At 45.1% G+C, this 25,772-nt stretch overlaps 3 protein-coding genes and 1 non-coding gene across 9 annotated transcripts; 2 read left to right on the forward strand and 2 right to left on the reverse strand.

The window, feature by feature from the left end:
* The first annotated feature begins 4,631 nt into the window (after positions 1-4,631).
* On the forward strand, positions 4,632-13,675 carry gng2 (guanine nucleotide binding protein (G protein), gamma 2). 5 transcript variants are annotated; one of them, XM_052086655.1, is made up of 5 exons: positions 6,697-6,775; positions 10,152-10,237; positions 10,534-10,605; positions 12,109-12,204; positions 12,814-13,675. In XM_052086655.1, the coding sequence occupies exons 4-5, from the start codon at positions 12,118-12,120 to the stop codon at positions 12,940-12,942; spliced, it is 216 nt and encodes a 71-aa protein (XP_051942615.1). In that variant the 5' UTR covers positions 6,697-6,775; positions 10,152-10,237; positions 10,534-10,605; positions 12,109-12,117; the 3' UTR covers positions 12,943-13,675. The 5 variants fall into 5 exon arrangements, with proteins under 5 accessions (XP_051942611.1, XP_051942612.1, XP_051942613.1 ...); XM_052086651.1 differs by lacking the exons at positions 12,109-12,204; positions 12,814-13,675 and adding an exon at positions 4,632-4,904 and having other exon boundaries at positions 10,152-10,279; positions 10,534-10,606; XM_052086652.1 differs by lacking the exons at positions 12,109-12,204; positions 12,814-13,675 and adding an exon at positions 4,632-4,904.
* A 1,010-nt stretch (positions 13,676-14,685) lies between these two features.
* trnal-cag (transfer RNA leucine (anticodon CAG)) lies at positions 14,686-14,768 on the reverse strand. The gene has a single exon. It is a non-coding gene; the product is annotated as a tRNA-Leu (tRNA).
* A 303-nt stretch (positions 14,769-15,071) lies between these two features.
* On the forward strand, positions 15,072-17,144 carry dusp23b (dual specificity phosphatase 23b). Of its 2 annotated transcripts, none has more exons than XM_052086656.1 (3): positions 15,072-15,180; positions 16,020-16,290; positions 16,566-17,144. In XM_052086656.1, exons 2-3 carry the CDS (start codon positions 16,021-16,023, stop codon positions 16,749-16,751), a joined length of 456 nt encoding a protein of 151 aa, XP_051942616.1. In that variant the 5' UTR covers positions 15,072-15,180; position 16,020; the 3' UTR covers positions 16,752-17,144. The 2 variants fall into 2 exon arrangements, with proteins under 2 accessions (XP_051942616.1, XP_051942617.1); XM_052086657.1 differs by lacking the exon at positions 15,072-15,180 and adding an exon at positions 15,278-15,422.
* LOC127615104 (afadin-like) lies at positions 17,121-25,603 on the reverse strand. Its single transcript, XM_052086659.1, has 24 exons — positions 25,373-25,603; positions 24,344-24,536; positions 24,159-24,265; positions 23,959-24,077; positions 23,800-23,888; positions 23,648-23,713; positions 22,747-22,931; positions 22,507-22,652; positions 21,870-21,964; positions 21,507-21,778; positions 21,270-21,413; positions 20,851-21,049; positions 20,701-20,780; positions 20,284-20,370; positions 20,116-20,181; positions 19,970-20,043; positions 19,793-19,911; positions 19,556-19,726; positions 19,362-19,441; positions 19,133-19,276; positions 18,150-18,977; positions 17,590-17,674; positions 17,446-17,485; positions 17,121-17,271 (listed from the first exon to the last, which is right to left on the reverse strand). Exons 1-24 carry the CDS (start codon positions 25,466-25,468, stop codon positions 17,178-17,180), a joined length of 3,579 nt encoding a protein of 1,192 aa, XP_051942619.1. The 5' UTR covers positions 25,469-25,603; the 3' UTR covers positions 17,121-17,177.
* Between the last annotated feature and the right edge of the window lie 169 nt (positions 25,604-25,772).

Genomic DNA, 25,772 nt, shown 5'->3' on the forward strand with positions numbered 1-25,772 from the left:
GGAGTTTGTTACTTCACCACATTAGTTGACCTTAAAGGTGTGTTGCCTTTCATTCAGTATTACAAGAAAACATACAGAAACGTGACAGTATTTCGTACGTCAGAGCTTCTTTTTGGGCAATCTCAGCTTTAAAGGAAGACATATACTGTACTTTTTTTTTTCTCTTTCACATAATATCCTACAGTTTCCAGGTGTCTAACATGTCTGTGATGTGCTTTAGTCAAAATGCCCTGAGGATCAACAATTACATCAAAAAAAAATTACAAATTATTTTATAAAGATGAAACAAAAAGCAAAGGAACATTTAACCGCACCCGTCTTTGTACCTTAGCTCTACAAAAACGTGCAGACGGGACGAAAAAGTAATCGGTCAACACGCAGCTTGCTCAGCTTTAATTGTGCTTTTTGTTTTTCTACACTGCAGCACCTGAACATGTTTTTGTTTTGTTCGTTTCACGATCTACAGGTATATTTCTAACAGGTTGTTTATTTCTACATGTTAACGGTTGACAAATGTCCTCTTTTACAGACAGACACTTCTTACATCATGATTGAGGTACACAGCCATAAAGAAACTGAAAACAAAAACAAAAACAACCCATTGCTTTTGTAAGAGTCCCTTTTATGTCTCTTAAATTGTCCTTTCTGTGAAAGGATCTATCTCCCTTCAGGAAATAAAAAAAAATATATATATAATTTTTTGGGGTCAAGTTGTAGCTAAAACAAAGTCGTTTTTTATTGTTACTATGAAGTCTGGTCTGTGTGCCTTTTTGGTACTAACGCCTTCAATATCCTATTAAAAAGGTACATTTATTTGCCAAATGTCTGCTCTCATGTGATGACTTTGTCCAAGTGTGTAGACATCGTGTTCTGAAATATTTTTTTAGAACACAAAATTAATCAGTGTTTGCTTTGGAATGTTCTTGATCACTTATTGGCAGTACAGCATATCCTTGCTTATTCAAGATTTGGGGGGGTTGCATTTTTTTAATGCCGCTATAATGCCTGGCAATTATGCACAAATGTTCACGAAATCGCAAAAAGCACGCTAAATTCATTGTCACTGAAATAAAATCGTATGAAAATATTTTAAATAAGTGACATTTATGCTAACTATAATTTTCACTTTTATTTCAAATACATTGACTGTCTATATATGTGTGAGGTACAAGAAATTTCATTATTTTAACATGTGCCCAGTTGTTTTATAAGTTAAAGTGTAGAAACAAAAATACACTTGATCTGTTGATTTAATTATGAAAAGCATTTGCATTTATTTTTAATTCATTCCTGGCACAAAACGCAAACCACGGGTTCTCTCATTTAATTTGTATATTACTTTAGATTAGATTATATTAATTCACACAAACATTGGTTGGACCTAAACAAATGTATGCCAATCTCACCCACATCATATAAAATATAAAATGTCCAATACTGTACTGTATGATTATATTTGTGCATTTGTTTTCATAAATTAGTGCGCTGCCCTCATCTTGCAGTGTTCTCCTTTGTGCCGAGTCATCTCGTCCAGCAGGTGTCAGTGTTGTCTTTTGCATCCCCGCCAATTTGTTGCCGCACAAAAATAATCCACCAGAAATGAAAAATGGGATATTGAAGTTTCAGTTGCTACTATATTAACCCAGAGGTGTGCTATAAACTGTACCTAAAAAAATCTATTGTTCTTTATCTAAAGACAAATTTAAGACATTGCAAATTACACTGTACCATTGATTTGTTTCACTAACCACTAGAGGGAGCTGTTGCTGCATTTTGACCCAAAATGGCCGAAGGAGAAGACGTTGATTTGGTTGCTGAACTACTTTCCAGACAATTTTCAAGACGGACCTTGCACTGGATTTACCCATTTAAGTTGTTTTACCAAGGCAGCAAGTAAACATCAGAGCACGGCTGGGCACTTACAAGCTACGGTGCGTTTAAAAAGGTTTGGGGACACTCGCGTAGATCTGCAGCTCAGTGAACAGGCACTACATTGGTGAGTAAATGAATTTTATTTTATATTTCTTCTTGCTGTACATGACACTAACGAAATAAAATGAGTTAGTATTGAATTAATGGTAATGAAATTAAATGAGAAAGATACAAAAATGTATCAAATAAATCTGCTCACCTGCAATTTATAATGGCACATTGTAGTCACCTTCGTGCACTAAAGTTCGTTCAATCTCAGCTGCTCAACATTTTCAGTTATTTGCTGTTGTATAGCCTATTGTCAAAATGCTAATGATCTGTTAACTTTATTTTCAAAGAATAGTTTGTTTTGTTATTGTGTGGTTGGTGTCTTATGTGAAACTGCGACCTTGCGCAATTTATTGGACAGACTTGTTTAAGATCACACTGCGTAATTTGGGTGGCATTTTATTTAGTGTTTTTAAATCATCTTTTTATTTTTGACAATATCTGTAAATTTAGTTTCCTGCTCTTGATTGTGAATGCATACTTGATGGTTTTAAATTCTCCTGAAATTAAGTGCTGCTTGACGAGCCTATATTTTGTTAATGTACTGTATGTGACGTCACTGAAGGCCAAAGGTTGAAATGCACGGCCCGCCACTTAATCTGATTATTATGTTTTATTATCGAAGGATCATCTTTATGTTAGCGTGGTGTTAGCGCAAAGGAAGGACCATTGTGTGTGTGTGCGTGGACTGCAGAATACTTTTTCTAGTTCTGGGATGATTAACAGAGGCAAAAAAAAGAAGAAAGATGGGTTAAGGCAAATGTTTTTGTCAAACTTGTTGTCAACTGCTTCTTCAAGTGTTCCCGCCTTGGCCACCGGGGGGTAGTATAACAGACAAAGGGAAGGATAAACATGGAGACCAAAGAGACACCACAGCTCAACTCCTAAGCAGTAATATTAGTCGTTCTTCGCAGAGGATAAAGAACGGCTCCCTGTGAGTATTATTATATTGTCTTTCAGAATTCTTTGCCCAATCGTTTCCGTTCCATTATCCGTTGTTTAAAGGGTTATTACACCACCACGTATGTCGATGGTAATTGTTAATTAGCATTAAGCTAGGCAGTCTTCCCTTAAATCAGTAGTTATGCTTTATAAAACCAATTTATGAGGATGCTTGAATTTCATCATTTGTGATTTGTGACCATCTGGACCCCCTCCCCTTCCCAAAAGCCCCCCCCCCAACCCCCCATCCATCCATCCATCCATGCAGGCAGCTGCTGTCCTGCCGCTATGCTTCGTGGGATTTAGCTAGGCTGCACAATCACACAGTCACCTAATACTGCTACACACACACACACATACAAACACACGAACACACACTGTACAGTGCAGTCATAATGAACTAATTCCATTTGATGAAGGTGCTAAAGCCTGGTTTTGAATGTGAAGACATCACAAACCAAGGCTCCGGCTAATTCAAGTCGAGAAAAGAGTGGGGAGCGGGGGGGGGGGCCTGTGTTGTCGTCAGTGACGACTCTGGGAGATTCAGAGAATGGATTTCCCCTCTCTGTGTTGCCATGGCGACAGCCCTGGATGGTGCATGACTGATTTCGTGTACAGCTGTGCACAGCGCCGGGGGAGAGAGAGGCCAATGTGGCATACATCTTATAGGAAGTACAATAATATGTACAGTGGGCTACCGCTATTCGCGGTGAATCGGGAGTAGGCCACATTTAGCGTAAAGCCGCATATGATTGATGTCATTGAGATTCAAATGTGGGGTTTCTTTTTCAACTCATCCCCCCCCTCCCTCGCCCAATTTTTAAACAAACAAGGATATAAACGTGGAAAGAAGACCCTGTTGAAGAGGGAAACATTTTAATTCCAGGAACCAGTTCACACATGTCACTTTCAGCGACTTTATCCAGGAAGGAGGATTTTAGGATGAGATTTAGTGCCTCTTGGTACTCACTCAGAAATTCATTCATTCATTTTCCGAACCGCTTTTATCCTCACTAGGGTCGCGGGGTTGCTGGAGCCTATCCCAGCTGTCTTCGGGCAGTAGGCGGGGGGACACCCTGAATCGGTTGCCAGCCAATCGCAGGGCACACAGAGACGAACAACCATTCGCGCTCACACTCACACCTAGGGACAATTTTGAGTGTTCAAACAGCCTGCCATGCATGTCTTTGGAATGTGGGAGGAAACCGGAGCACCCGGAGAAAACCCACGCAGGCCCGGGGAGAACATGCAAACTCCACACAGGGAGGCCGGAGCCGGAATCGAACCCACGACCTCTGCACTGTGAGGTCAACGCGCTAACCACTGGATCACCGGCCCGCCCTCACTCAGAAATGTTTAAATAAAAAAATAATTTATTGCCTCAACTTTTGATTGGATCTGCTTTGTTGAAAAGTGTTAGCCTGCGGGAACTAGCAAATCAAAATCCTGTTCAACGAAAAGCATGTCCAGTAAAACATTTTTTTAATAACTGCCTATGTTTTATCGCTTCAACTACAAATACTTTCCAGCTCTTCTTTCATGACTGTACGCTTAAAAATAAAAATGGTCTAAAGCTAATTTGAGTTCCATGATTGCACTGTAAATGTGCTATTTCCTGCTTGTTCCGGTATTTATACTTCCGTACAAAGGTGGTTATATATCACCGGGGAGGGGGGCCCCGATAAATATTTAGTTGACATGACTGATCTTGGGATGGACAGAGCATGCTGGTGATAGCAGGCAGAGAGAGGAAGGGCGAAGAGGAGGAGGCGGAGGTAAGGGGTGGGGGTGGGGGTGGGGGTATCTTCTTGCAGCCTGGCTGGAGGGTGGAGACTGTGGGAGCGGCAGACGAGGAGAGGGTGGCAGGGAGGATCTCAGCCAGGGAGAGCAGGGAAGAGCAGGACAGTGGATGTAAGATCGTCTCCGCCTTGACTGGATGTGTTTTGCTGCCACGTCGGGTAGACGCGTTGGAAAAAAAAAAGGTAATTTTTGGGGGGATGGGGGGGTGTTGTTATTGTTTGACTATTTTCACTGAAACCATTCCACGGGGTGTGCTCTGGCTTGATTGATTGTGATGATGCTGACGGGTTCACATCAGGAATCCCCGACCCCTACTCCCTGCTCGCAGAAAGAAAAATTCCCTCTGGAGGATGAAAAAGGGGGTGTTACGGTGGGCAGGGGTAAAGCTCTGATCATTCCGGAGCATTTTCCTTCCTCGAGTGTCATGTCGTGGTCAGAGGGGGGAACGGGGGAAGGAGGGGAGTGGGGGGAGGGTCTGTTTTGTCATAAAGCATACCCAAGGAAATTGTACGCAGCACAAAAAGCACCGTCGTGATTTCGCGCAATCTCTTGTGATTTTTTGCCCCCCCCCGTGTATCCCGACCCGTTTAGCATTTCGTTTCTCAAGGCCGCCTGAGACCACCAAGACAAAACAGCAGAGGTTAAAAAAGTATTGCGACACATCGGAGCCGCAAACAGGACCGAGATGACGAGGGAACGGTGAAGGGAATCGACAATCCAGCCGGCTGAGCTGCTGGTTTGTGTGCGATCCGGGTTTCAACAGAAAAAGCGGGTTTGTCAAGGGGGTGTAAACGGCCTCCGGACTAATAGTCTTAGAAGGATGACGTTGAGCTAAAGGCGCCAACCTTTTTTTTTTTTCCCTTTGTACTCGCCATACTTGTTTGCTCCTGACATTTGTTGATTTTTGCTTTTGATAAGCTTTGGCGCACAAGCAGGACGGAGTTCGGAATCCAAAGACCGACAGTATCTCGATAAGTCTATCTCGAAGTGAGTTGACTAAATGACTTCTCAGCGCCAACCAAGCGAGTCGTAGCTGTCCTTTGAGACAAAAAGAATGGATGTTTATTCAGGTCTTGAAGTAGTTAGGTCTGTCGGAAAGTCTCAAGTCTTCTATCGGGAAATCCTTTTGACTGTCAAAGTCATGACGTATGTTGTTGAATGTTTCTTGCCTGGCCCGTTTCTCAGAGGTCGAGTTGTTCTGAGGTGGCTGTAAGTTTCAAATCTACGAGCAGTAAAGAACTTCAGATTCTCAGAACTTTTGGCAGCCAGGTCAAGTTAGGATCGACGTAGAGGAGGCTTGATTGAACCAAGGCCAGAAAACAAAATCAAGCAACCACGTCTCGGTTGGTCTGGTAGACTAAAACATGAGTTGCTTCTCGGGAACCGAACCAGAACTTCAGACAAAATTTCCAGTGGTCCAATGCAAAGTCTCCGTTTGGGAATGAATTCAATCTGACCAGGTTGACTTTACAGACAAAGATCGCCTGTTTTTGTATCGATGTGAAGACCCAAGTAGACGAGTCTTGATGGAACTGAGTCCACCAAAACGATTGACCAACCAAGTCTCGGTTGTTCTTATCGACTAAAAAAAATTTTGTTTGGGTCTCAAATTTGTAAATCGAAAGGAACGCAAAGGTAGCGTTGGCAAGGTTAGAGTATACGCATGTCACCTCTGAATTGAACAGAGTTCAGATTCTGAGGTCTCTATGCTTCGAGGACTAGCTAAGAGATCTGTAGATGAGGCTTGATGGAACCAAGACGACTAAAAGATCGACCCCTCTGAGTTGTGACTACGTTTGGATTCAGGGCCAACCCTTGAGTCTACTGGAGTCTTTTCAAGGACCTTTAAACAAAACGTTCTAACAAACCAACGAAGTCTTCTGACAAATTCTTTGAGTGTCAAAGGAGGCTGTGTGATAATCTGAAAGTCCTGGTCTAAATCCTTGTCACCTCAGACGTATTTTACTTTTCCAGGACAAGATCAAGAAGATTAAAAAAAAAATCTTGGATGTTTCTTCGGGTTTCTGGGACTGTTTCAAGTGCTGCTGTCAAGGTAAGGTTCAGATCAGGAGTCTTTTTGGTTTCCGGGTTAAGATTTGGAATCAAGGACACTTTGGAATCAGAGACAGGTTTGAGTTCTTCTCTTTTGACTGTGGGTTGAAATCAGTCTGCGAGTCCTTCAGGTCTCTTGCAGCAACTAGCCAAGTAATTCTTACGTTATTTAAGATTCTATGTTATCAAGTCGCCCCGCAAAAAGTTAGTCCCGAATGCTATTAACCCTGTAACCTGATCACATGATAAGCTGTCCAACTGTAGTCACCGCTGTCCCTGAAAGGGGTTAATCAAGTCTAATGGTCTCAGTTGTCCAGGTTGAGTCCGTAGATTTTTTTTTCTTCAAGACTCAGCGCTGTACTCTGAAGACCTCGTTTCTGAAAATGTCTCAGGTTTTCTGGACCCATATCTTTAAATACAAAGTCTTGGGTTCGGACACATTCCCCCAGATTGGGGCTGGGGGTTTTAGTGCCTTTCTCCCAGGGTACAAAGTGAGTGGGCAGCTTCTGAAATGACCAATTCCAATTTTCCTGGAAGTAGGTCCCTCCAGGCCTGAAGCCGAGTCTTTACGGACAAGTTCTTGAGGAAGTAACATGCCAAGAACAAGATTCTTTCCGATCAACCAGGAATGGTCATTGTGTTTCTGGTTTGCCAGTTTTAGTCCAAAATATGTCAGAACACAAATCGGTGTCTCCGCGGACCATGACCATCCCATCTGCCAAAAATTGAAAGAAAGATCCCTTTGAGGACTCCAGAGTCGCAGCACAGATCCATCCCGCCCCCCCTGCACTCTCAGCACAATCTAAACAAGGCCGGATGTTTGTCATATTGTTAACAGCCCCGCAGTCTGACACTGTTATTCTTGGCTGGCTGATTGGTTCCAGAGGAGACGTACAGTATATTTATCTCCGCTACACTTGGAGCCACAAAGTTTCAACTTCTACCTTGGCTCTTAACCTAAGAACTGCAAAGGGGATCTATCACATCCCCCAAACCATCCAGTGCGTATTTGCCACCTTGAAAACATGAAAGTACGCCCTCAAATTGCATCTGGCGCTCTGTCCTTGCTGCTCGTTGTCATTGTTTCTACCCCACTTCACCGCTGTGCCGTTACATAACGCAACATTTCAAGGTTTTTTTTTAACCCTTTTGGAGTGTGAGGCAATTTTATTATTATTATTTTTTTAAATAAACATTTCATGCTTGTAGGATTGTTCTTGATTGGTTGTTGCTCCTGGATTCCCACAGAGAAGACATAGCAGGACGCCGGCGTTTGATCTGCTAAACATAAGAGAGCACAGTTGCGCTCCCTGGAGCAATAAGCCTCCTCCCTGCTGCCTCCTCGATTCCGAGGAAGATGCATCATTTCCTGGGCCATTGCGTCCTACCCAAACCCACACCCCCTCCGCCCCAACCAACTCGACGCAACCCCACCCATCCTTCTGGGGACGAGATTAACCTCCGAGATGCACGCAAACACCACAATGTATAAGACAGGATGGGCAAGGGCGTGCTGAGGGTGTCGCAGATGTCCGGGCTAATGGAATGATGACGGGTGGCGGTGGGCCCACTGTGAGTCTTGATTTACTTGAGGGTCATTTAAGAAAAAAAATAAAATTAAAAAGAAAACGGGATTTATTTCATTGCCTCCGCCAAGTGTGACGGCGGTTTATGGAGGACAGATGATGTCATGGGGACTACAAGGTGGAAGTCTCTGAAGTGGCGTGAACAAATGAACGCCGCAAGCTAATGTAGCGTTATAATGACATGTTTGGTCCTCTAAATATCTTGCCTCATTTGTCCCATTTGTCAAAAATAAATAAAAATAAACTCAACTTTACAAAATAAATTATAACATTCATGATGTATTAAGCCTTTGAGGGACAGCGGTTACTTCAGCAAACGGCTTATCGTGTGATCAGTTTACAGGGTGCATGAAATTCATTTTTTAAGACTACACATGCCGGAAATATATTTTGAATATGATTTATATTTCAGGGATTTTTTTACCTTCTGACATATAGGGAGTCTATTCTTCTGTGTAGAAACAATCAAAGAGCATCATTTTCTGTTTTGAAGGAGCTGGCAAAATGCTAATGCTAGGATGCTAACATCAGGCCTCTGATAGCCCCAGTGAAAGGAAAAGGGAAAAACTCAGTGATGTTTGACAGGCTACTTTTGAGTATAGGAGCGCGGGGATGTTGGACAGGGCGGGAGAAGCGGAAGGTGGTGGTGGGGGGGTCTCTCTATGTAGACCCTGGTAGCTTAATCACTCTTCCTCCAGGGTCCAGATGGACACATGTTTAATTACCATGCTGTGATGCCGCACGCCGAGAGGACACTCCCTGCCTACCGATGGTCTTAATCGAGACACGAGGAAAAATATCGTCAAGATAATTAGCTTGAAAAGGAGGATGGGGGATCGGAGAGCGGGCGGGGGGCGGGGTGGGGTACAGAGTAGTTAGATCTCAGAGTAACAGATTGGCAGTCTCGATGGGGGCAGCAATTACATTTTCCTTGGCGGCGAGTCTCCTGCGGCGCCGGTACGTCATCACACGCGTGAGTGACGCTGCCCCACGCAACACGTGCTTCACGACAGCGGCCAGTTGGCTCACCCCAATCACATCACGAGCCCGAAACTGTCATGTTATCTTTCCTTTATGACGGAAAGAAACGCCAATGATGACAAACCGACAAAAGCGGCTTCGTACACCCACTTTCAGTCATCCGAGGAGGCGGACATTTTAGGGGCCCCCCCCCTCCGTGCTGTCGACTGAAATTGACGACATTGAGCCTCCGGGCTCGCATTGCTCTTGTTATGTGACAGCGAGGCCGTGGGCACTTAGACGGTAATTTCAGTGGACAGCAGGGGGCGGTGCTGTGTATGTATATGATGGAGTACAAAGTACAAACAAAACAGCAACCATATTTTCTGATAGTATAAATATATATTTTTTTTCTAAATGCACATCAAAGCAGTTTAGCATGTCATTTTCCACACGGCCACTCCCTGTGAGGTTAACAAGCAGATGCCCGTAAGCAGATACACTAGTCACAAGTTGGTGCTCACGTGACTGCCGTTTGCTGAGTCAACATTGGGCAAAATATGCAGAAATATGCTAAAATACGCAACATTTTATGCTCCTCCTCCGAACACCAGTTTGTATTTGCTCGCTGAGCAAAGTTTATTTTGCTGTTTGGCGCTTTTGAGAAGTGAGAGAAGTGAGATCTCTCTCTCTCTCTCCCTCTCTCTCTCTCTTTTTTTTTTCTCCTAATGGATGCTTTTCTGCTGCGCCGCATCAGTGCTGAATTTACGACAGCCGGAATTCCCTTCCTCTGCAGATCTGCTCATGCGGAGTAATTGGTCCATTTTTCAGAAGCAGCAGACAGTGAGCATCACGTGTCCGCGGACAATGACGCCATCGAGGCAAGGCTAAAGGAGGATGAGCCACTTAAACCAGGGGTGGGCAACCTAAAGCGCGTGGCCCAAAAATGGCCACATTTGGTGAGGCTACGGAGAGGGACAAAATCCCACAAACCAAATAGACAAAATATCGGATTGCCAGTGTCTCCGACAAGACGGGCTCTTTTTTTTAAAATCCGTGCATTTTGCGTACGCATTCTGTATTTCGTGGAAATACGACGCGCAAGTGGCGGTTGTCGTTATTGTGCACCGGTGCCGATTGCACACGTTGTCACGTTTTTAAATCAAATGTATTATTATTATTATTATTATTTTTTTTTCCTTCTTTCTTACAGAACGGGCCCAGCTCAACTCGCTGACTTGAGCTGCAGACACCGAGGCGGAGCGCAGCGACGTGAGCGGACGAGGTAAAGTCGAGCTTCTCTTTGCCAACGAACGGTCGCACGGTGCCGACCGGTCGCGATAATTGGTGACTGGAGACGAGCACCAATTGACCACCTGTCGTCCATTTTGTCCTTTATGATGTCCCGTGACCTTTAGTTGTTGGCACACACACACACGCATGGTCATCTGAGCCGTGCCGCGCTCTCCTCGCCAACTAATTATCATTGTGAAATGCTTTAAAATCACACTCATAGTGCTTCGCAAAAAATATTGCAGTTTTATTTTTTTTAATTTTTTTTTATTCAGGCCCTGAAGCTCGTTTTACTCGCCAGTGTGAAATTTGGTGGGCAAGTGTATCCAGAGTAGAAAATATCTTCAGAAGCCGCGTCTGGAAAGACATAGGAAGTCGGCCATTTTGGTTTGAAGCGGCCATCTTAGGGGAATTTTGGACGGTTCCACCATGTTAATTGAACGGTGTTTGTTGTTTTTTTTCTTCTTTCTTCTTTCTACCTACATTCTTGCTGCTGGAGGCTGTAAATTTCCCCAGTGTGGGACAAAAATAAAGGATATCTTATCTTATGTCCTTCCAAGGCAGACTAAACATATTGTCCACTTGATACTAAATTTGAACCATATGTACTTGACAGATGTGTGACACTTGTGAACGTTGTTGTCACAGGCACAACATGTCAGCAAATTTGAATGATTTGCCATAAAATACAAAACTCATAACAATAACTAAGACGCACAAAGTCAGAGCCAAACCAAATGTCTTGAAAATTCAGACCACAAAGCCAGTTTGACTTGAAATTTAGTAGGCGTGTCTATCAGGAGTAGACCCACAAAAGTATGTGACTTTTGAAGACTAACAAGGACAATAAAGTCCTAATTTTGCAAGCGCGATGGGGTAGCGATCCACTAATCCTTTTTTCAACGTCTCCCCTGAGTTGTGAAACAATAACCTCAATACAAAAGATGACTTTGACTCGTCAATCACGCTCGAGAAGGAAACCTCGACCCCATTTTCATTCGGGAGGCACAAATGTGCGCTCGCGCCGTTCCAAATCATCAACTTTGTCTCTACTCAACAAAGAGAATAATTAAATGTAAAATAATTAGTTTCACATAGCTAATTAAGACATAAAAAACTGTCCATTACATGTTAGCTTTTGTCAAGCTTCTTTCTGTGTAAATATGTAATTTCTTCATGTTATACGGAGTATTGCTCCAGCCTCTGAGATGAGCTCGTGCGTTTATCGATCTGCGTCACGTTTATAAAATATGTGCGCAACCGGGCCGTACGTATTCCTGGCATGATCTCTGTGAAATGGAGCCGTGGACAAAGCGGTACCCCTCCCCACCTCATTCACCCCCAGCCCACCTCCCCGCCACCGCCGCCCCCAGCTGCCTAGCAACTGAGGCCATAAATAAAATGGCCGCATGTGTGTGATAATACACCGAGTGTGGGTGTGTAGCGCGCGACGTACGACGGTCCGGTTGACGTGACCACATTCCGTCCCGCGCAGACCGTGCCCATGGCGAGCAATAACACAGCCAGCATCGCACAAGCCAGGAAGCTGGTGGAGCAGCTGAAGATGGAGGCCAACATCGACAGGATAAAGGTGAGAATAGTGGGCGTGACCGTGACCGGTGAGTGACTGTTTTCATCTTCCCCCAATTAGCCTATGCTGGAGCATGAGGAATTCTGCCTAGCAACAAGTGGCTAACGTGTGATGTGGCTAGTTGGGAAAGTGTGATTTTCATTCATTTCATAAAATATATGTTTATTTATATTATTGAGTTTTGTTAAAAAAGGAAGTCAAGTAAGGAAATTATTTCTGTGCCGCCACTAGTCTAAACACGGAATTAAGCAGAAAAATCCACCAGTCTTTGTTCATCTCAGAGGGCGGCCATTTTGTCTTGTACTACCACTTGCCGTCGACTGAAAATGACATCGCAATGACTGAATGTGAAACATGCCGCACGTGTGTCTTTGTAGATTCATGTAACACATTTGTAACTTTAGTCACACGGTTTTAGATTCATGTTACCTGAATTATTTTTACAGATTTGTAGATTAAAATACATATTGTAAATGGTTTTGCATCAATAATGGTCCCATATCCGTTTTTTCCCCCCAAAACCAATTGCAACATATTTTTGTATTAAGCGTTAACATTTGGACCTAGATTTTTTTTTTTTGACGTCAAGGTTTTGTTTTGTGATTTAAGGTGTCGAAAGCAGCAGCAGACCTGATGTCCTACTGCGAAGCGCACGCCAAAGAAGACCCGCTGCTCTCGCCAGTTCCCGCCTCAGAGAACCCCTTCCGGGAGAAAAAGTTCTTCTGCGCCATCTTGTAAAAAAAAAACAACAACAAATAAGTAATGGTGACATCACCGACGCCATGCAGGAAGTTTTGAACGCGGACGTTGGGGTCGGGGTAAGATGTTGAAATCTTAAGGAATCTCTGTGGAGCGGTGGGGGTGAATCTACAGTGAAGCATCAGAGGCGTTTGTGGTGGCTTTTTTTTCCGGGGGTGAGCCATGTCGAGAGTCGGAGCTTTGATGATGATGATTCTAACGGAGTGATGATGGACGACTCTTCAGGCTGTGACATGTGCAAAACTAGTTAACTTTTTGTGTTTTTTGTTTAGAGGCGAGCGCGTGTGTTTGTGTGTGAGTGAGTGAGTGTGACTGACTGTCGCACAGTAGGACTGCAAACTAAACGTTCTCTCCCTCCACTAGATGCCACCTGATGGTTGAAACTATGATTTCAGTGGTTGCTCTTACCCGGATATATCTTTCTATAACTCTATGTGGTTTATTTTTTAATTTCTATTTTTTAACATCCATAAAGTTAGTGACAGCTTTTCAGTGGGATGTTTTGGAACACTCGGTGGTGTGATTTTCTTCTCGACATACAGTGCAGAGTAAGTTTATGGGAAACAAACAAACAAAAAAAATTCCGTCTACGGGACGATCTGTTTAACGACAATGTGATTAAGTCTGTCTCCTTTCCCGTCACGCAAACCTTCTTTCTACTCTTTGTACAAAAACAAAACGATACGCGAGTAAAACTGTGATGTGCCGTAAAGTGTGGGTGTCTTCTGCTTCTTTTCGTAACCGCATAAAACAAGCTGCAGATGCTTAAATGTGATAACATTGAGAAAACATTACCAATTACACAGCAGAAAAATACAACAAAATATAAACCAATTTCAATAAAACAATATATTAATGAAATACAAATCCATTATTATACGAATAAAAGTGACTAAAATAGTACAACGCTTAAAAAAATACAACAAAAATAGTACCGTACAGGAAATAAATAGCAAAATAAAATGAAACCATGTTTAAAACATACGAGAAAACATTGTAATTGAGTAACATTCTTTGGTTCTTCTGGAAAGTGTGATGCAAAAAAAAAAAAAAAAGCAAAAAGACAAGACCTAATAATGTATATACCTGTAGCCTTTATTTAGGTTCATGGCATAAAAGCTACAAAAAAAAAAAAAACTAGCTAGTTGTCGGGACAAAAAGAATGTGAATGTCCCCTGCTGGTCGGTTGCTCACATTGCAACAATAAAATTACTAAAGAACTAATAAATATTTTTTCTTTACGGGTTGGACCTTTTGTTTGTTTGATAAATTAAATCTGCAGTTACCGAACACATTTTTCAGTTTAATCGACGAGGACCTGTGATGACATGAAAAGGTAAGCAAGCGCTGTTGTCAAGAGAGCGGATCTGTGGTCAGTTTAGTGTTTATTTCTTTCTTTTTTAAATGGCCTCAAAATAAAAACAAAGGAGAAATGAAAACACAAACATGTTTGCTTTTATAAAAACAGTTGTTGTTCCACGTAATATCGAGACCAATTCTAAAAGTTTGACGGCTGCCCATCGACAAGTGTTTTCCCTTAGCTTTCAGTATGGGGAAAGGTAGCTTGCACCAACGCCTAAAAATATACCTTTTTGATTTTGACGGCTACTACATGTGGACAGATTAATTGTTGAGGGATAGCAATTTGAAACACACTTGTGTAAATAGGAATACAGTAATCCCAAAACGGACACATTTAAAGACGGAATGGAAAAAAGTTACTGTCAGAAGTGGGATTCGAACCCACGCCTCCAGGGGAGACTGCGACCTGAACGCAGCGCCTTAGACCGCTCGGCCATCCTGACAACTGAAGTACTAATGGCTAAACAATTAACTTAAAGTTGACAGCCGATGCTCAACCAGCTGAAACATTGATGGTCCAGTCAAAAATGTCCCACCGATCTGATGCCACGTTCGTGACATATACCCGACATAAATGAATGAGGCTGTACTCAAAATCATGTGCGTGTGTGTGTAATCGACCAGCCAGCTCGCACAATGTCCGCCATTTTCAATGAAAAAAAAACCCTTCTAAAACGGCCCGCCCCTGTTCAAGGGTGAGCCTTGGGTCGGCTGTTCCGTTACTCCCCACCACGCTGTGTGGCAGACCTTTACAAACGTGCAATTACGTCCGCACCGAAAAGTCCAGTTTGCATACATTTTGGGACGAGAGGACGCCGCCTATCTTCCCTTCGCCCGCTTTTGCGCTAAAAAACTGTGAGTTTAAGTCATTTTGGCATGTTTGCGCTGGTCCGTTATGTGACACTTGCTGTTAGCCTTCGCGTAGCGTGTAGTGGCATCATGTTTTTGCGCTCTTCGAGATTTCCCTGCTCAATTCGACTTCATTTCTCGCGAGAGTTGTCTTGTGTCTGTTCTGATGCTGCTGAGCTCGTCTGCTATGTTTGGAATGAGTTCAAAGTACTCAAGTCTCATTTCTTCAGCGTTGCGGTGTCCGTTTAGTAAGCCCAATTTATTTACAATTACAGCTTTTTTTTGCCGAAATTAACGGATAAAGTGAATATTCGTTTCATTCGGCGTACATTCTCGTGGCCTCGCCATATCTCGGAGATTTCGAAATGTTGTCGAGAACGGAAGTCACAAAGGGTGCGGGTGTGCACACAAAAGGCAGATTAGTCATTGAATGTCGAGTGTTTGAATAGCGTTTTGAGTAAACTAATTCATACGTGTTCGGTCAGGTACGGCCTCGGCGCAATGTTCAAACATGTAGACAAGCAAGTTGACATACCCTGCAATAGACGCGAGTGTTAGGAACACTTTTCAAGTCGTCATAGTTTGAGGGAAAGGACTTGAACGGAGATTTTTGGTCCGGCTACATTAGAAAGGTCGACAAACCTGGACATCTCTGCTAATTGTAATTGTCACATTTATGCTAACCATGCCAAAAACATAAAATATGCCCTGTTTTGACTAGTTATATGCCAATGGCCATTTTTTAAAAATGGGTCAAAACCATGTCGGTGTCATGTAAACATTTCCCAAGTTCCTTCACATCTTTCTTTCCTGGAACCGACTAATGTCCCTTGTGTACTCCTCAGAATGGCTGCCAACCCACCGAAAAATTTCTCATGGGTGGACCCAGGAAAAGTGGCCGGGCTGGCCCTTCCCAGGATGACGGCAGAGTACCAGTATCTGCTGGACCAGGGCATCCAACACCTGGTGTGCCTGTGCGAGTGCAAGCCGCCCAATTACGACACATGTCCCAAGTTGCAGCTGCATCACATCAAGATCGACGACTTCACTCCACCGTCGCCGTCTCAGATCGATAAATTCCTCGCCATTGTGGACGACGCCAACAGCAAAGGAGAGGTACAAGACTTCAGAGACCTTCCAGGGGTCTCGTTTAGCCATGTTTCTGGTTCCGTCTGTTTTGCCACGGGACATTTTGCATTGGTAAATCCTGATCAGTTTCATGTTCTTGTGGTAACAGAACAGCAAAGTGTAGCCAATCAAAATTCAGGAGCGCCTCGATGTTTTAGTCACATTTCTTATGACATAAACATGCCCAAAGGTGAAGAGTATTGGACTTTGGCACCAATTTTTGTGATTTTTATTTACGCTCACCCCCCCTCCTCCGCTTCTAGGGCGTGGCTGTCCACTGCATGCATGGCCACGGAAGAACGGGCACCATGCTGGCCTGCTACCTGGTCAAGACGAGGAAAATGGCCGGCATCGACGCCATCAACGAGATCCGCCGACTGCGCTCGGGCTCCATCGAAACCCACGAGCAAGAAAAGGCAGTGGTACAGTTTTATCAACGCATTAAGTAGATGGCGTTCCCGCTATTTGTGGGAACTGGAGAAAATCTTTTGAGTAATCGAGACAATTCCCTGAAAAAAAGATTTGTAATTACCAAGAGGTGCCAGAAGATGGCGGCAAAGCACTACTTTTATTGTTTTATCATAAACTAGTGTAGATTCTAAAAGAATGAGCTCACAGATGAATCGTGAAAGTGTGGTGATCATGGTATGCGATTTCAACTTTTGTATAAGATGAAGTACTTGATGATTTCCAGTCTGCAATTGAGACTTTAAAATGTGATCGAGCCAAAATGAAAGTTCAAGGACACTAAAATCAAGTGTACCATAATGAGTGTTTTACGATCGGTCAGGGTCTAACCCGAAAGCTTTGTTTTGACATAACTTTGTATGGGCTTTTTTTTTTTAAAACAAGTTTTGCAAAACTTGAGCCTTCATTTATGCACTGGATGCCAGAGAAAATAGACGCTGACGCTCCTTGAACGGTAGCTTCTCGGGAGCCGACGTCCGCCGCGCTTTGTCTTCCCGGCACCTGCGGATCAATATAGTTTTTATTTATCTATTTAAAAAAAATAATAAGTTAAAGACTTTTCATTATGGGAAAAAAAAAATTCCCAAACTTCTCAGGGATCACTTGCAAAGTGGAGAAGCTAACGTGGTTCACTCTGTCACAAAACAATAATGATGACTTTTTCTTAGGACTCACTCTGGTGTGTTGTCTTGTAGTCGTCCACTTGATATGTAATCTGCCCCCCACCCCAAAAAAAAAAAATTAGGAAGGACAATAAAATACTGACTGTTAAACAAGCAAAAAGTGTCAAACGGGGTCAATATTCCACCAAGCAAGTACCTGTTTTCTCCTCTTTTGGGACGGCAAGACTTTCGGTCTCTGCTTTCAAATCGGCGTTTGTTCCGAACGGCGGGCTTTTCGTTTTCTATAAAACAAACCGTTATTTTGTACATATGACACTTTATTTATTATTATTATTTTTTTTGCACCAAACATATTGAAAGCAACACTGGAGAAAAAAAAAGCAAAGACGCCAACAATTAGTCCAATGTTATGTTTCTTTTGTACATGAAAAATATTTGTGGGTCAATGTGATCATTAATCATTTTAGATCTTAATAATAATAATACATTTTATTTATTAATTTATTATTATTATTAATTTTATTTATTTATGCCTTTCAAGACACCCAAGGACACTTTACAATAACAAAAAACACAAAACGATACGGGTTGAGCAGCGGCAGCCAAAACGCGCCAGCGTTCACTCAACCCGGAAGTCAGAAAGAAGATCTTGGCGAATTTTTAAAAAAAAAGTCATCTAAGCGTTTTAACATGACTGAGATTAGAATGAGCATAGCCAATGGCAATAACTCTCTTTGGAGTAACAATTCGCATTACCTGAGCTCTTTTCTCCAGCTCTCGTATCATCACCATCATGTCCAAGTCGTCATCGTCCTCGTCCTCGTCCTCGTCCTCGCCCCTTTCCTGGATCTCTCGCAGCCTCTTCTGAAACTGCCACTCCAGACTCAGTCTGCCAAGTCGCTCCGTCTCCTTGGCGCCGAGTTCCTCCTTGGCCCGAAGCGCCTTTAACTCCTGCTCCAGGAGTTCGTCGTCCTCTCTCGGCTTCGGCGTCTCGTTCGGTTCCCGGAGGTCTTTAAGCTCCACCTGACAAGCGCTGTGCTTCCGCTGGCTCGCTGGTTCTTGAAAGGAAACGTGCTTCGTGGGACTGATGCTCACTTGTGGTTTTGCCACATGTTGCCGGGATAGCCGGGAAGGTCGACAAAGCATCTGATCGGCGGGAATCGGACATGCGTAGTTGACGGGCGGTTTCGGACTCCTTTGATCCGAGTGTCGGTTGACTTGAAGGGTTCGACTGGACGTCAGTGCCGCAAGACGGGAACGATGTTGGAAGGTGGTGAGTGGAGGATTGGCGTGAGAAGCGAGCGGCCTGGTCACGGGGATGTCGATGCGGACGGGTTGGATGGAAGGTGTCGGCGTGGTCTGTTGTGAAAAGGGGGTCCTCCAGACTCCCGCCCGGCTCCCTTGCTGCCCTCTGTCCGGACAGCAGTTGTCGGCGAGGAGGTTTTGGTTGGAGACGCTCGGGCGAACGGGAAGGTGCGAGTGGTAGTTTTGCTTAGCGCCTCGGCCCTGCCAGGTAATCTGACTTGCGTCCACCAGGGGGCCTCCCGCGTCCACGCACAAGTTCTCCTGTGAAAGAGCTTGACGCTGGAAAGGGGGGAGTAGAAGAGATTGTATTTTGATGACAAACAAAGCACAGAACGTCATTCTTTACTGCATCCTTCATCTTGTTTGCGCTGCGGCGAAGTCGACATAGATCGCCAGTACGGCCCAGAGCAATGAAATGAGTGACGATTTTTTACCATCAAGCTCATTTTGTGAACAGCACCCGGTCCTCCCGAAGGCCCCGGAGACACCTGAAACATTTGCTGCGGTCGACTGGATGCAGATGTGTTCTTGTCCTGATATTTCCCGGTCGGCAGCGTCAAATATTCTCGATGAAATGTCTGCCAACAGACAAAAAGGGGTGTGCCCGTGTGACCTCTCGAAACAATCGGCGCCGAAATGAATCTTTCGGGTGCCTCATCGTACATCGGGGCAAAGGTTGGAAACTGAGTTGTTCCCCCGCGTGTCTCGGTTGGCCAGCCCATCCTCATCCTCGTGGGCAAAATCTTTCAGAGTAGGCAGGAAAAATAAATCAAATACTTAAATAAATATATCACAGTTGTTCATCCGACGCCCCTTTGGTGTATTTCATCGCAAAAATCGGACAGGACGTCACACACCGGCCATGTTGGGGTTGGAGCGATAAAATTGCCTGTTCCTCTGCATAATCTGCGCTTTCTTTTCCCCGTGGCGGCCGTGCCGAAACCCCGACTGCTCCGGTTGAGCAAGCTCCTCCGGAGCGTACAGAGGAATTTCCTTCCGGCTTGTTGCGACGTGGCTCTTATCACCCGCTTCGGGAAGAGAAAGAGATGGTCCGAATTTTCCATACGGATCAGCTTTTTGTGGATGGTTTCTACCTGCAGTCCCAGCAGGGGCGGGATCGCCTAGCAGAGCACCGAGGCCATTGAAGCTGGCGCCAAACTTGGCCACTTTTAAGGTCACGATAGGCCCGGTTTGCATCATGATCGCCGCCGCCCTAAACGGATTCAACATCAAAATGTCCTTCTAGCCTTTGTGTGATTGTGGTCGGCTACCTTTCCTGACTGAGACCGATTAAGTTTTGACCGTCCACGCTGAGCAGCTGGTCCCCCGCCGTCAACAGTCCATTCTGTAAAAATCGGAACTGTTTCAGAAACCCCCAATGGAATGACTTGGGGCGTGGGGGGGTTCCTCATCCCACCATCTCAGCCGGGCCTCCCTTGACGATTGACTTGATGTAAATCCCAAGGTGGTCTTGGCCCGCTCCCTGAGGCATAATTACATCGAGGATGCTAATCAGATCAGACTTTTGGCGAGATAGCGGTTAGCGATTGTGAGAACCCTTTTGTGTCGGGGTTGCCACGGTTACCTTGGCAGCCACAATGCTGACCCCCATGCCACTGTTGAGAGGTTTCTTCAGGGTGATCGTAACGATCTGTGGCTCTTTCTGCTTGTCCTGATGATGAGAGAGAGAGAAAAAAAAATAATCCGGTAGTATCTAGTCTTAAGAATACCCCGGCTAATTTGTTTTTCAAGTTACACGCTGTGCCTTGGACGATAAATACACTTGTCTCATTGTTTTAGCGACATTTGAGCTTCAGACACGGCGTCATTTGAGCAAGGGGAAAAAGGAAATGGAGTTCAGTCCTTCGTTGAACGCAACATGGTTTCAAAATGAGAACACTCGCAAGAGCGTCTCCGGCTCCTGATGTCACTCATTAGGCCACACCCCTTTAAAGCTCAGAAATAGCCTTAAGAGTCCGTTTTTGTCTTGCTTCGTGTATACCAAGTATGCAGTTCCTGGTTCATTGAAGAAGACGGTCCAATCTCCTTTCGGGTTCTGCTGGGAGGTTAGATAGCAGAGACCTACGAGGGAAGCATCACACAACGGTGCTGGTTGGAATTCGTACGATTCAAATCTTTCCCTGTCCGTTACCTCTCTGGCAAATGGGCTCCAGGAACTCCCGAAATCCGTGAGGGATTCCTCTCATGCTGTCGCAGGAGTAGTTGCCATCTGGCAGCAGGAAGGGCAGTGGGAGGTCTAGGTTCTCCTCCAGCTGTACGTCTCGGCCTTCCTGTCGAATCAGGTTGTCCGCCGATGCCTCTGCGTTCTTGACCGCAGCAGCGATCAAATCCTGCAGCGAGATAGTGGACATGTCACTTCAACAAAGAAAGTCCAAACCGAAGACTCTTACAGTAGGAGTCAATATAACAAACCTTGTTCTTGGACTGTACGTTCTTTGAGCTACTTTCAATTTCTTTACTTTTGATTGTCTTTGCAGCACATTGAGCTAGCTTTGGTGCGAAATGCGCTAGGAGAATGAAGTGGCCCCGCCCTGCCCCGCCTTGCCTTACCGCTGGGATGTGAGGCTCATTGGGGGCGTAAAAGTATCCGCTTAGCAAAGCCTGCAGCTGTAGCGAATTCAGCTTGAAACAGGTGTTCTGGATCTCGTCCACGTCTTCTGTGGTGTATTTATTCATAGTCAGGAGCGTCGTTGCCTGTTTTGAAAATAAATAAAACCGTTTGACGGGTGTACCGTTATGAAAGTTTGGGGTCGTATCCCGTTTGCCGTGATGCGAAACCCGACCGACCTGGATGACGCGTCCCAGATGGCAGTCGGCCGCCAGCTCCAGGCCCTGCCTCTCCGCCCAGGCCTCTATGCCGGTCAACCTCTGGCGGAGAGCCGCCCCCCAATAATGGGAACGCAGGCCCGGGGTGCTGGCGTCGGGTTTAATGAGACGGTTGAATAGCCAGGTGCTGATGAAGTGGAAAAGCTGGGAAAAGAGCTGGATGGCGAGGGCCGGGTTGACCTGGTAGCGGCGCAACAGTGACATGCTGTTCATCAAGGTGTTCAGCACCATCTCTGTCACGATAGCGAGGCAAAAGGGAGAGACCTTTTGTGGTAAGGTTGAGGTCATTTTGCTTCGTGTTTGTCCGCTGCGGGATGTTTTTACCTATTCCAGCAGGAAGAGGACCATGTTGCTCGGGATCGATCAAAAAGGTAGGCAGATTCTTGCTGAGCTCAATCTGTATGCGCTGAATCAGGTGACTGGATTGATATAAACATATGGCATCCAAAAGTAAATGTAGTGGTACCTCTATTTACGAAATTTGGTTCTGGAAGAACTAGAAAAGTTTGTAAGTAGAGACGCGTTTTCCATGTAAATGCTGTAATCCGTTCCAAGCCCCCCAAAATTCAGACAGAAATGTTTTCTAAAGCATAAAAATGCAACAAAGATTATTAGATTATTGCACAGTAAATGAGATTCAATGTGTTGATTAAAGAATAAAAATGCTGGTCATTTAACTTTTAACTGCGTCCTCATCGTTTTTTGCCCTCCTTAGTTCAGGTTCTCTCTCAGAAGTGGTTTTTGCCCGGCGTTTTGGCAAGAACTGATCCAAGGGCATTTGCTTATATCGGCTTATAAAAATCCTTCGAAAATTTCCAAGGCATAGTGAGCGATCGCCGGACTGGTGAACACCTCGTTTCATAACTTGAACATTTCGTATGAAGAGACGTTCGTAAGTAGAGCCGTCACTGCGGATGGATTTTAATTCAAGTCCGTGCCAGGAGTCAAGAGCGCCCCTTACCTGTAAGCTTTGTGCACAAGGTGCGACAGATCCAACTGACTTTGTCGCGTGAGCCCGCTGAGGTCCTTGTCGTGTTTGAAGAAGTTGAGCAGCTCTGAAGCGTTAGCCATCCAGAAGGCGAGAGCTCCGGCGATATCCTGCTGCCTCTGGAAGATGAAGAGAATGTGGTGTCCCCCCCCCCCATCTCTGCCCGTGACACCGGGCGGATTCTACGTGATAATAGTTCGCTCCTGGACTTGCCTGGATGACCTTGCTCGTCACAGCCACCATTTTGTCTGCGATAGAGGTTACGCCGCCAGTCGCCGCGTCCGGACGTCGTAGCGCAAAGCGGGCCGCGGCGTAGAGGGCATACGCTGGCGAGAGCTTGAAGTGAATCGTGGAGCTGTTGGCGTAATTTACGACTGCCGTCAGGAAGGCGTCCTCGGCTGAAACGTCACATGGGGGACATGAGAAGACGCGAACGCTTTCTTGGTTCACGTTCGTCTTCCCTGTCGTTGCTTTATGTATTTTTTTTTCCCTGCCCTAAAAAGTATCCAAGATGTCAGTTAATTCATCTGGATCTCAAGGCGTGGTTGACTTTACCTCTCCCTCTTTCTGTATTTTTTCATGTCGTGTCGTCATTCGTGGATTTAAAAAAAAGACAAAATCAGAAAGTTATGTTGGCAAAGGGGGCGGCCCGGTAGTCCAGTGGTTAGGACGTCGGCTTCACAGTGCAGAGGTACCAGGTTCGATTCCCGCTCCGACCTCCCTGTGTGGAGCTTGCATGTTCTCCCCGGGCCTGCGTGGGTTTTCTCCGGGTGCTCCGGTTTCCTCCCACATTCCAAAAACATGCGTGGCAGGCTGATTGAACGCTCTAAATTGTCCCTAGATGTGAGTGTGAGTGCGAATGGTTGTTCGTTTCTGTGTGCCCTGCGATTGGCTGGCAACCAATTCAGGGTGTCCCCCGCCTACTGCCCGAAGACAGCTGGGATAGGCTCCAGCACCCCCCGCGACCCTCGTGAGGATCAAACGGCTCGGAAGATGAATGAATGAATGAATGAATGTTGGCAAAGGAGTCAAAAGTACAGGAATCTGTTTTTCAAAAAAATGGGTATTTGTACTTGGTCTTCCTTCTCCACCATTGCCCTGTAGTTGTACTCACAGTGATCGCAGAGTTGAATTCCAAGCGGTAAACCAAGATGATTGAACAAGTCCGGCTGAGGAGGGTCTGTGCAATTCCATAGTCATGTCATCGATCTCGAAGCAAAAACCCGAAGCCGCCACCCTTTACGAGCATGTCGACAGATGACTTACTTGTGTCCGCCGGCCACTCTCCTTGCCTTTTCGCTCCCGTGTACCGTTCCGGTGTTTCTGGGTTGCCATTTGCTGGGGTTTCACTCTCCCTAGACATTTGTTTCGACGATTAATTTAATTGCAGTCTTTTTTTGTTTGTTGTTGTTGTTTTTTTTTAACCTGTTCTTGTCCCCTGCAGGCTCGTCAGCCACTTTGTTTCTGTTCTTCTTGTCTTTCCTCGACAGGGTCCTCTTGAAGGTCTGGATCACGCCCCCCTTTTCCTTGTTGTGACCGCTCTCCTTTATTGATCGCATAAGATTTTGACATTTAAGCATGATATTTAAAATGTTCTCTCAAAGATCGCGGAAGGCAGATGATACCCCGGGCGTCTCCTTGCTTTGCTTAAGCACGAACCGTCCTTCTCCGTCGTCCGAGTTCCAGTTTAACTGAACCACCAACGGTCTCTCGTCCGGATCCAGTTGACGTTCTTGTTTTGCGCATGGACAGAGAAAATTAGAAATTGTAAGGAATCGGAGCAGTACCGCTTTTGGACTCGGCGTCTCACCCTTATCGCCGTGGATCTCGTATAAGGAATGACGAGTGCTGAGCATTTTCATATCGGGACGGAATTTCTCGGCCAGAGTTTCGACCACCTCGGTGGTTGAAGCGTCGCTGCAAAATCGCAGGCACTTGGTAGCGACGTTTCCCCCGGCGCGATCTTCGAAGTAGAAGCGCATCACACCTTGAAACAGCAGATTCTAACAACGGCAAAGAAAGAACACCCGGCTTAAGCTGTTGTCAAGGTGAAAACACAGAGGACTTTTGAGTTTTCAAAGGGAGTCAAGTTGATTGGGCAGGGAGCTGATCAACTCACAGGGTGCGCCCAGGATTGGGTCTGCCAGAAGGGCAAAATTGAGGCGCCCTTCATTTGCTTTTTCATCATACTGGGAGAGGTTGACGCAAATCGAGTAAGTTAGCACATGCAAGATGATTTATCAACACAGAGATGTATTGTGGCGTCTGTTTTTTGGCAAATCTGGGGACCCGGTGAGTGTAACCGTGACTGCGGTTATTGTAGTAGGAGACAAAATGAGAATGAAAATCATCTTTATTGGCCAAGTATGTAGAACACACAAGGAATTTGTCTTTGGTATAACACGCTGCACTAGTATCATCGTAAACAACAAAATCATTGAACCATTTTAGAGTAACCAGTAGTTTTGTAGTACCATTTTGTAGTACAAGAAGAGTGACTACGTCAGTGACTGTTTAAGGAGTTAATGGCTAGAGGGAAGAAGCCGTTTAAGTGTCTACTGGATTTGGTGCGCATGGATCTGTAGCGTCTGCCTGAGGAGAGTGGCTGGAAAAGGTGGTGGGCAGGGTGCGGTGGATCCAAAATCGAGACATATCATCTTTTTCTGCAATTGCGAACGATATGAGAGCTGACTCGGAGCCAGTCACAAGATGGAGTCATGCCAGCTGGACGATGACAAGACTGCTTTTCAATTTTAGCCATCGTACAATTTAACGCCCGTTTTTTGGGGGGATCGCAACCAGGTCAGAGGTGTCGCGGATTTTGGTGGTTGCAGCTTACCGTGTCCGGTTCGCTTATTTCAAACAAGTCCAGTCTGTTGTTGTTCCAGCGCCTGATGACGTTGGCCAACTTTTCCCGTTCTTCCTCGGTCGGCATTTTCCTCCCTCCAGTCGAGAGAAACAAACTTTCCCAACTGTACCTGTCCCGCTTTGCTGGTGCTTTAAACTCGCCGTGCCCCCTCAGCGAGGTCTTAACATCATCGCCGACTTTATCCCCTCTTCACAGCCCCTCTCCCAGCACCCCCCTCCCCTCTGCCCTCATTAAATGGGTCAGCGGAGCTTCGTTATGTGCGGGGAAAATTTTCCCAATCGTACATCAGAGGCGTGTTATTTCTGTCCTTTGACTCCACCGACGATTTTAATCTCCAATCATAGTCAGGCAAAGTCCTCAAGACTGCAGT

The sequence above is a fragment of the Hippocampus zosterae genome, chromosome 14 (genome assembly GCF_025434085.1).
Source record: "Hippocampus zosterae strain Florida chromosome 14, ASM2543408v3, whole genome shotgun sequence".
Taxonomy (NCBI): domain Eukaryota; kingdom Metazoa; phylum Chordata; class Actinopteri; order Syngnathiformes; family Syngnathidae; genus Hippocampus; species Hippocampus zosterae.

Bases quoted from the DNA above. Each gene is read 5' to 3' on its own strand.
- gng2 (XM_052086651.1), top strand. From the start codon at position 4,647: ATGCTGGTGATAGCAGGCAGAGAGAGGAAGGGCGAAGAGGAGGAGGCG. The intron at 6,776-10,151 runs GTAAGGTTCAGA...TCCATTTTTCAG, and splicing joins TTTCAAGTGCTGCTGTCAAG to AAGCAGCAGACAGTGAGCAT. The intron at 10,280-10,533 runs GTGAGGCTACGG...TCTTTCTTACAG, and splicing joins CCCAAAAATGGCCACATTTG to AACGGGCCCAGCTCAACTCG.
- dusp23b (XM_052086656.1), top strand. From the start codon at position 16,021: ATGGCTGCCAACCCACCGAAAAATTTCTCATGGGTGGACCCAGGAAAA. The intron at 16,291-16,565 runs GTACAAGACTTC...CTCCGCTTCTAG, and splicing joins ACGCCAACAGCAAAGGAGAG to GGCGTGGCTGTCCACTGCAT.
- LOC127615104 (XM_052086659.1), bottom strand. From the start codon at position 25,468: ATGCCGACCGAGGAAGAACGGGAAAAGTTGGCCAACGTCATCAGGCGC. The intron at 19,442-19,555 runs GTGTGTGACGTC...CTACTCTGAAAG, and splicing joins CTCCAACCCCAACATGGCCG to ATTTTGCCCACGAGGATGAG. The intron at 17,486-17,589 runs GTACTTGCTTGG...GGTGGGGGGCAG, and splicing joins CCCAAAAGAGGAGAAAACAG to ATTACATATCAAGTGGACGA.